The sequence below is a fragment of the Tachysurus vachellii genome, chromosome 17, assembly GCF_030014155.1.
Source record: "Tachysurus vachellii isolate PV-2020 chromosome 17, HZAU_Pvac_v1, whole genome shotgun sequence".
Lineage (NCBI taxonomy): Eukaryota > Metazoa > Chordata > Actinopteri > Siluriformes > Bagridae > Tachysurus > Tachysurus vachellii.
In genome coordinates, this window is record NC_083476.1 from 2,667,501 (window position 1) to 2,678,366 (window position 10,866).

At 45.0% G+C, this 10,866-nt stretch overlaps 1 protein-coding gene across 2 annotated transcripts in view; it reads left to right on the forward strand.

Moving 5' to 3' along the window:
- Nucleotides 1–10,305, forward strand: part of ctif (CBP80/20-dependent translation initiation factor) — a 60,028-nt gene extending 49,723 nt beyond the window's left edge. For both annotated transcript variants that reach the window (XM_060891266.1, XM_060891268.1), the window contains exons 13-14: nucleotides 6,100–6,153; nucleotides 9,699–10,305. In XM_060891266.1, coding sequence (XP_060747249.1) covers nucleotides 6,100–6,153; nucleotides 9,699–9,914 — 270 coding nt within the window. In that variant the 3' untranslated portion in view covers nucleotides 9,915–10,305. The remainder of the gene's footprint in view (nucleotides 1–6,099; nucleotides 6,154–9,698) is intronic.
- Nucleotides 10,306–10,866: the final 561 nt, after the last annotated feature.

Genomic DNA, 10,866 nt, shown 5'->3' on the forward strand with positions numbered 1-10,866 from the left:
CCCCTCTCATATGAATTTCATGCCGGATTAGCAGCTAGGACCACACAGCTCTCCACACAGCTCTACACACAGCTCTACACACAGCTCTACACACAGCTCTACACACAGCTCTACACACACCTCTCCACACAGCTCTCCACACACCTCTCCACACACCTCTACACACAGCTCTCCACACAGCTCTCCACACAGCTCTCCACACAGCTCTCCACACAGCTCTACACACAGCTCTACACACAGCTCTCCACAAAGCTCTACACACAGCTCTCCACAAAGCTCTACACACAGCTCTACACACAGCTCTACACACAGCTCTACACACAGCTCTCCACACACCTCTCCACACAGCTCTACACACAGCTCTCCACAAAGCTCTACACACACCTCTCCACACAGCTCTACACACCTCTCTACACACACCTCTCCACACAGCTCTCCACACACCTCTCTACACACACCTCTCCACACAGCTCTCCACACAGCTCTCCACACAGCTCTCCACACAGCTCTCCACACAGCTCCACACACAGCTCCACACACAGCTCTCCACACAGCTCCACACACAGCTCTCCACACAGCTCTCCACACAGCTCTCCACACAGCTCTCCACACAGCTCCACACACAGCTCTCCACACAGCTCCACACACAGCTCTCCACACAGCTCTACACACACCTCTCTACACACAGCTCTCCATACAGCTCTACACACAGCTCTCCACACACCTCTCCACACAGCTCTACACACAGCTCTACACACAGCTCCACACACAGCTCCACACAGCTCTACACACAGCTCTACACACACCTCTCTACACACAGCTCTACACACAGCTCTACACACAGCTCTACACATGTTCTATATATTTTCTCTTCTTTATATTTGGAGCACATATACACTCTCACCAGCATACAGTAAATCTACACTAAATAAGATTCCGGACGCTTTGGTTTTCATTAGTTAATATAAACCCAGTGTGTATATTCACTTCATATCCACTTGTTTGTATAAGCGTTTAAAACTGTTTGTTCTGTTATGGAGTTTCATGGTCATCGCTCTATACAAATCAGCACACGCTCGATATTTTACAGGTGATTCATCATCGCGTTTTTTTTGGGAAGTCGTGGCCTAATGGTTAGAGAGTCTGACTCCTAACCGTAAGGTTGTGGGTTCGAGTCTCGGGTCGGCCGCAACTGAGGTGCCCTTGAGCAACGCACTGAACCCCCCCAACTGCCCCCCGGGTGCCGCAGCATAAATGGCTGCCCGCTGCTCCGGGTGTGTGTTCACGGTGTGTGTGTGTTCACTGCTGTGTGTGTGTGCACTTTGGATGGGTTAAACGCAGAGAACAAATTCTGAGTACGGTTCACTGTACTTAGCCGTATGTCACGTCACTAATCACTAATCAGTCACTAATCACACGCAAACAAACGTTTTCGAATTTTTTTTAAATCTGCGAATTTTTAGTTTGATTGATCTGAATGTAACTGTTGTTCTTGCTGCTTTCACGTCGTCCTGCAACTCTTTCGAGTGGCTCCCTGAACTTTCCACTTGCAGATTATATTATCGACTTATCGATTACGGACTTAACCGCGGCTCTGTACGGTCTGAGCATTGATCATTAACGTCGTCTTACAGACGACACCGTGTCTTCACGTCCACCGTACACAGAATCCGTCACACTCGTCTTTCCTTTTTCTCCTTAGATTTGTATTATACATTTTGATGGACGCTACCTCGCATGGCTGGAAGATGCTACATCATTAGCACCAGCTAGCACGCAGCCTGGTTTGCCTCACGCTAATTACACTCTGCATGTAAGAGCGGTTCACTTCGGGTACGGGCCGAGCGCTTAACCCCGGCGCTGTGGTGAAGGCGGTGTTTGTAGAAAGCGTTTACTGCCAAACGTCAAGCCAGAGCACATCTCGTTTGTGTCCCGATGAAACGATAACGCGCTAAACACAAACAGGCGTAGGCGCTCGGGTTTCAGAGTCTCGTGCTAAGTCGGGATCGAGGTGCGAAATAAAGTGCGTGCTCGGCTTGCGTGGAGCCTTTTAACAACTCCCCGCTGCTGTCAGACATTTTTGCGAGATGCTGAACAGGCCTCGTCGTCTGGGCTTTGATCGTCGGCGAGTGCCAGGCCACAGCAGGCCCCCGCTCTCACAAAGAGCCGCCTGTATCAGTACCCGAGTGCTTTTCCTGCCCAGCACTCTGCTCTGTAAGACATCTACTGTTACACACACACACACACACACACACACACAGCTACCCTCTCTACCCCGAAGCTAAGAGCTATCGCATAATACGATGGTGGGCAGCCAAATGACATGCTCACACACTGCAACCTCAAATTCATCTAACAACACAAAAAAAAGTCATCTTCTTTCAACCAAACACACACACACACACACACACACACACACACACATTCTTTTGTGTAGCACACTCGTGGGAAACCATTACTCACCTCGCTCTCTCACTCTGCAAGAAAAATGAATCATGGAATTTAATTCACCACACGTCGAGCGTTCGCTGCTTTGTTCCAGAGGATCTTTTTCCGTCTATTAAACATCACAGGATTGAAGTCGGCTTCACAAGTTTTGGCGCCCTTTACGAAAACAAGCCGTAATAAGTCACCTTAAAAACTTATTTATAATAAATGTTATTACTATTATTTGTAATAAACGAACTTGTATTTGTAACGATATAGTTTTGGTTTTACGTATTTATTTTTTAACGTGTATGTTTTCTTTTTATTATCGCTGCAGTTTCTGAAACGTCGCCGTCACAAAGTCTCTGAGCCTCACAACACCGAGGCTGCGTTCGTTCCCACGGCCGAGCTGTTCGCTCCTGTGCATTAAATATTGGCTGACGATAACTACATAAATATTGGCACCCCTTTATAAAACGACGCTAGTGATTTATTTATTTATTGACGTAGAAATTCCGGCAAACCTGCAGTCACTACCTGCTGAAACATCTCTTGTAGATAAAATATAGAGAGAATAAAAAAGAGCAGCACCGAGTCTTCTTCTATAAAATCTTTGTTTCGTGCTCTCGTCGAGTCAGTCATCACCGTTCGAATCCAGAGACGGAGATGGCTTTTAAATATAACATATTGACTTTGTGTCCTTCGACATGTTCTGTTGATGATGTTGATGTTGATGTTGATGGCTGGGCAATAAGGATAGAATACTATTAAGTTATTAAGTTATCATGTGATGAATTATATTCTGACATCATACACATTTTCTGTGGTGTTGAGATGTTGTTTTTTTTACATTTGCTGATTTAAATTTGTGTTAAAAATGTTAACTTTTTTTTTATTGCTGTTGTTTTTTGTTTTTTTTTAAACATTTCTAAAAAAAAAAAAAAACTGAGGCAATTTTCAAAGTTAAGGAGGCCAGATTAAGATGGTTTGGACATGTTCAGAGGAGGGAGAGTGAGTATATTGGTAGGAGAATGTTGGATATGGAGCTGCCAGGCAGGAGGCAAAGAGGAAGGCCATAGAGGAGGTATATCGTTGCTGTCAGACGGAATCCTCGTATCTCCAAAACCGTTACTTTTCAGGAAATAAAAAAAAACGCCGTACCTTATCTGCAGTGCACAGGGTTTAGTCTGCGTTGCAGTGGATTGTCTTGCGCTAAATTCCTGTCCTCAGACGAGCACCAGAACTAGCGGGGGTCAAGATTTTTTTTTCTTTGAGCCCAGTGTTTTGAAGACATTTACCTCAGAAGACGTGTTGATTCGTTGCGACTCTTCTTGAGGAGAAATATGCCGTGAAGCTCTCCCACGGAGTGAGGAAGAGGTGGACAGTTGAAGTGTCCAATGGAGTTATGAGATTTGCGCTCAAGCTATTTTCATGACTTTAGATTGGTTAATAACTTGTAAAAATAACAGACCCACGTGGGGACTGACCAATAGCATCGATATGTGAAAAAATATGAAATTGACCAAATTTGGACATACGAGGTTTCCGCCCGACAGCGACAATATGGATGTAATTAATGAGGATATGAAGCTAGTGGGTGCAAGTGTTGAGGATGCAGTAGATAGGGATAGGTGGAGAGAGATGATTCGCTGTGGCGACCCCTGAAGGGAAAAGCCGAAAGAAGAAGAAGAAGAAGAAGAAGGGTCTATATATCATGAGGTCATTGATTTATTTTTTTTTCCCCACCGTATCATCCAGCCTTGTGTTGATGAGTGTTGAGGTCGTAACCTCCTGGCAGTGCTCTACATCTTCTGAGCTTAAATATCCTTCTCTTTGGTGGAATTTGTGATGAAATCGCTCTTAACAAAAGCCCCATGGTCCTTAGGTTTGCCCTTGCTTCATAGGTTCTAGGTGATAGTTTTTATTAGAGGAAATGTGTTCCAGTATTTATGGAATTAAACGTGTGTGATGTAGCAGCAGGATGCAGTAACACTATAAATATTCTACTGATGTGGCTATGTTCTGTGTGTGTGTGTGTGTGTGTGTGTGTGTGCAGAAAGTAAGTGCTAGATGAAGGAAAAAAGCCGATTTTCTTCTCATCTTGTGTTTCTCTGTCAGCAGGGAGTTTGTGTTTGATGCTCATGCAGACTGTTTGCTTCCTCGTCCTGTTGTCTTACCAGTGTTGTGTCTTAAGTGTGTGATGTTTATAATGAGTTCTTAGTCGTTGTGTGTATGTATACACACACACACACACACACACATATATACTCCCACATGTACACACACACCTACACACACACACACACACACACATATACTCCCACATGTACACACACACATACACACACACGTACACATACACATGTACACACACACACATACACATGTACACACACACAGGTACACATACACATGTACACACGCACGTACACATACATACACACGTACACATACACATGTACACACACGTACACATACACATGTACACACACGTACACGTACACATACACATGTACACACACGTACACATACACATGTACACACACACACGTACACATACACCTACACATACACGTACACATACACATGTACACACACACACCTACACATACACACACACACACACGCAGCCCCACACACACCTACACACATATCCACACACACCTACACATAAACACACACACAACCCCCACCACACACACATCTACACATACACATGTACATACACGCACACACACACCTTCCCCCCACACACACATTTACACTTACACCCACACACACACCTACACACACACGATTTTCTCTAATGCTTCCTCATAGGACAGAAACTTTTAAATGACTTATTTACTAAAAGCTTCTTTAAAGAAAAAGAACATTTGTATTTGTTCATTGTATAATGAGAGGAGTAAATAAATAAATATATAATTTCTGCATCTAATTAATAAGTGAATAATTACTGTGTTCAAGTTGCATTCATACACATTTATTTAATCTGATATTTTTTTTTTTTCATTTTGTTTACTTACTATTTCTTTCTTTTACGTAATTTCTTAATTAAAAAAGATTTATTTATTTTTCAGTTAAATTATTTATCTGTTTTAATCATCAATAAGACAAGTTTGAACAATTTACAAAAGATTATTTTGTAATAAATTATAATTTCATGTCATTTTGGAAATTGTGCTGGGTTTTGAGTAAAAGAGGAAAAGTTAAAAGTAAAAGAAAGTAAATAACATTTTACAAAACAAAAAAACATTTATGTATGAGAGCTCAGTTCTGCAGTCTGTATCCTATTATACTGTGTGTGTGTGCGCGTGTGTGTGTGTGTGTGTGTGTGTGTTGTACTTCACTACACGTGAAAAAAGGTCACCTGAGGTCTCTCTCTCTCACACACTCTCTCTCTCTCTCACACACACTCTCTCTCTCTCTCTCTCTCTCTCTCTCTCTCTCACACACACACTCTCACTCTCTCACACTCTCTCTCTCTCTCTCTCTCTCTCACACACACACTCTCACTCTCTCACTCTCTCACACTCTCTCTCTCTCTTTCTCTCTCTCTCTCACACTCTCTCTCTCTCTCTCTCTCTCTCTCTCTCTCTCTCTCTGGTCTGTTTTTGAGTCATGTTTATTACTTGCTTTAAACCTTCCTGTTCTGTTGTTGTGTGTTTTTAGTTGCTGGAGTCGGCGGAGGTCAAGGAAGATGCCGTGCTTTGCTGCTCGATGGAGGTGAGCGAGTTCAAAGAATTAATAATAATAATAATAATAATAATAATAATAACAGTTTTTCTGCATGAGAGAAAAGAAGCATCTGAGGTTGAGCCAGGATCAGTGCAAATACATGTGGGGAGAATCACACACACACACACTCACACACACACACAATCACACACACACTCACACACACACACACACACACACATTCAGAAAGCAGAACAGAGCAAAATATTCAATAACAGTAGAAGGAAAAAAGCAGTGAGAAGAAGAGCGAGATGAGAGAAGTGTGGATTCAGAGAGAGAGAGAGAGAGAGAGAGAGAGAGAGAGAGTAAATGATTGACAGCACTTGTGAGTGTTGGAGCTGATGTCAGTGCAGTTGAGTTTCTGTACAGATTTGAGTTCACACTAGTTGGTGTGTTGAGCTTCCTGTCATCTCCAGCAGTCTGCAGAATTACACCTAATTACATCTTACACTAGATTTACTGTAGAAGCCAAAGCACAGGACTCCGGGCTCTGTAGGAGGGGAGGGGAGGGGAGGGGAGAAGAGAAGAGAAGACAGGAGAGGAAAAGAGAGGAGACAGGAGTAGATGAGAAGACAAGAAATTAAAAAGAAGAGAGGACAGGGGATGAGAAGAGAGCACAGGAGAGGAAAAGAGAGGACAGGGGATGAGAAGAGAGGGCAGGGGATGAGAAGTGAGGGCAGGGGATGAGAAGTGAGGACAGGAGAGGAAAAGAGAGGGCAGGGGATGAGAAGAGAGGGCAGGGGATGAGAAGAGAGGGCAGGGGATGAGAAGTGAGGACAGGAGAGGAAAAGAGAGGGCAGGGGATGAGAAGAGAGGGCAGAGGATGAGAAGAGAGGGCAGGGGATGAGAAGTGAGGACAGGAGAGGAAAAGAGAGGGCAGGGGATGAGAAGAGAGGGCAGGGGATGAGAAGAGAGGGCAGGGGATGAGAAGTGAGGACAGGAGAGGAAAAGAGAGGGCAGGGGATGAGAAGAGAGGGCAGGGGATGAGAAGAGAGGGCAGGGGATGAGAAGTGAGGACAGGAGAGGAAAAGAGAGGGCAGGGGATGAGAAGAGAGGGCAGGAGAGGAAAAGAGAGGACAGGGGATGAGAAGAGAGGGCAGGAGAGGAAAAGAGAGGACAGGGGATGAGAAGAGAGGGCAGGGGATGAGAAGAGAGGGCAGGAGAGGAGGGAACAGGGGAGAAAATGATAGGAGACAAGTAGATGAGAAGACATGAAGAAAAAAATTAAAGAAGAAGAGAGGACTAGGTGAGTAGCGAGTAGAATATGGAGGAGAGGAGAGGACAGTGTCCTTGTGCAGTCTGCTCTTAGCTGCATTATAAGCATGTGGAATAGCAGTAATTAGCTGGCATGAGTGACGTCTCACTAAAAAGCTCCTCATTTAGAGAACCAAACCCGAGCTCCACTCCTCAGCATCTAATTTAGCCGTCTCTCGGTAAATATGTGAGAATAATGAGAAGCCTGCGAGGTCTTGTGTTTGTGTACATGCAGAAATAAAGAACAGTCTTGGTTAAATTCAAGGTTTTCTCTTTTTTTGTCTTTAATTACTTTCATTTTCAGTCTGAGACACATTCAGAAAACTCAAAGGATTCGATTGTTTCAGTACTGAAGGTGTGAGCTGCCTGTATGAGACACAATGAGACCTGTGTAAGCTACCTGTATGAGACTGTATGAGACTGTATGAGACCTGTGTAAGCTACCTGTATGAGACTGTATGAGACCTGTGTAAGCTACCTGTATGAGACTGTATGAGACTGTATGAGACCTGTGTAAGCTACCTGTATGAGACCTGTATGAGACCTGTGTAAGCTACCTGTATTAGACTGTATGAGACTGTATGAGACCTGTGTAAGCTACCTGTATGAGACCTGTATGAGACTGTATGAGACCTGCGTAAGCTACTTGTATGAGACTGTATGAGATCTGTGTAAGCTACCTGTATGAGACCTGTGTAAGCTACCTTTGAGACCTGTATGAGACTGTATGAGACCTGTGTAAGCTACCTTTGAGACCTGTATGAGACTGTATGAGACCTGCATAAGCTACCTGTATGAGACCTGTATGAGACCTGTGTAAGCTACCTTTGAGACCTGTATGAGACCTGCGTAAGCTACCTGTATGAGACCTGTATGAGACCTGTATGAGACTGTATGAGACCTGTGTAAGCTACCTTTGAGACCTTCCAGTTTTGAGCTTTGAGCTTTTTTCTGTCTGGATGAATGTTCAGGATCATTCCACAACATCACCAACGTGACACCTCCTTCTCATGGCAGATTATTATTGGAATATAATCTTGACGGCTTGACAGAACGACGCTTCATGTAGCGACTCATCCCCTTCCTGTCATGAGTTATTTACCTGTGAAAGCATGTCCTGAAGTGTTCCGTTCCTCACACACACACACACACACACACACACACACGTTCACGGTACTGTGTCTCACGCTAGAGATAATGAATCTGTCTACATACGCTTTTATCCAAGGTTCATCTCCAAATTAGCCATTATATAACTGTAGATCTGCACTTGTCCTCTCACACACACACACACACACACACACACACACACACACACACACACACACACACACCAGCCGAAAGGAGACAGTGAGGATGAGCCATTAGCGTGTGGGTGAGTGTAGTGTGTGTGGCTCCAGACAGAAGAGCGTCTTCACATCCCTCCTTCTCACAGGAGAAAGAAAGCCAGTAAACTGGATCAGAAGGAGACAGACAGTCTGGCTAACAGGAGGCTTTCTCTCTTTCCCTCTCCTTCTGTCTCTCTCTCTCTCTCTCTCTCTCTCTCTCTCACACACGCTCTCTCGCTCTTCCATCTCTCACTTGTGGACTAACATCTGCTGCTCTCTGTCTTTCTCTTAGACAGGCGTCTGTTACTGACGCTCGCTTTCTTTTCCTCCTGTGGTGCTGACATCTGACCCTCGTTCATCCAGCTTCTCTTCTCTCTCTCTCTCTCTCTCTCTCTCTCTCTCTCTCTCCCCCCCTCCATCCCTGCCTCCTCCTCCACTCGAGCACTCTCAGCCTCAGCACTCGCTCTTATCCGTCATGCAGGCATGACCTCTGAACTTTCACCCCATCCTTTCCCTTTCTTTTCCCGTTCATCCTGTAGCCCATTCCCTTTTTTCTTTTTTTTTTTCTTCCTCCCTCTCCACTCTAGCATGCCTACTCCTCATCTCTCTCTCACTTCTCACTCTCTCACTTTTTTCACTTTTTTTTTTCTTTCACATGATTTTTATCTCCTCCTTTCTTTACTCCTTTATTTCTTTATTTTTTCTAAATTTCTAGTTTTTTTTTCTTTTCTATTTTCTCTTATTGCTCTCTCTCTCTCTCTCTCTCTCTCTCTCTCTCTCTCTCTCTCTCTCTCTCTCTCTCTCTCTCTCTCTCTCTCTCTCTCTCTCTCTCTCTCTCTTACTTTCTCACTCTTCTGCTGCACTTTCTATCTTTGTCTATCCATGGTCAGGCCTAATGCCTATCTTCCCTCTGTGTGTGTGTGTGTGTGTGTGTGTGTGTGTGTGTATCAGCTGCAGAGAGCCGGGCGGCTGTTGGAGGAGCAGTTGCCAGAGATGATGATGGAGCTGTTAGCCGCAGTGAGGGATAAGATGCTGAGTCCATCCGAGTCTCCGCTCACACGCTCGCTGCTCATGGAGGTCATCGAGCTGCATGCTCATCAGTGGAGCCCCCTGGAGGCCCTCACCACACAGTACTACAACAGAACCATCCAGAAACTCACTGCATGACCGCTACACACACACACACACACACACACACACACACACACACACACACACCCTGGTGGAGCCCTCTTCAGGACCTTCTCACTCAGTACTACAAGAGTCAAACTGACTGTGTGATAAAACTAACACACACAAGAAGGAAAGGTCTGCTCCAAGAGATGGATGGATGGACAGATGGATGAACGGGTGTGTACCCGGATGGATGTAAAGACAGGTGAATGGGAAACTGCATGGATGAATCGAGTGTAAGGATGGATGGATGAATAACATGAAAGAATGAGTGGATGGATGAATAAATGAATTAACGTATACCTGGACGGACGGACGGACGGACGGACAGAGGCGTATGAATGGAAGGATGACTTTGTAATCGGATGGATGGTTAGAAGGGTAATTGGAAGGATGGGTGGGTGGGTGGGTGGGTGGATGTGTAACCAGGCGGCAGAATAGTGACTCGCTCATGTCCTGGCGGTCGGAGGTTAAAGGTCAACGCTATGCAGATTTAAGCGAATGTGTATGAGCTCTTTGTTACACAGCCGCATGTTAATGATCCGCTTTCAGACATGAAGCCAGACTGCTGTTACATTAGTAAACACGCCACATGCATAAACATGAGCAGCGTTAATTCATCAAGAAATAAGCACACACGCACACACACACACACACACACGCGCGCACACACACGCAGATGTTTTTCACATTATACACATGTAGGTGTGTGTAAGAGCCAAAGAGGCAGTAAGAGACACTTTAACGCTAACACACAGGGGTAGCAACGCAGTCCTCGACTTCTTTTGTGCTCATGTGCCAACCGTCCAGCCTTCCTCTCTGTCCTCATCCCTCTCTCCATCCCCCTCTCAAGACCTGTGTGTGTGTGTGCGCGCGTGCGTGTGTGTGTCATTGTTCGGCGAATTATGTCCCTGGAGCACGCTGTCGCCCATCAGCGCTGTCTAGC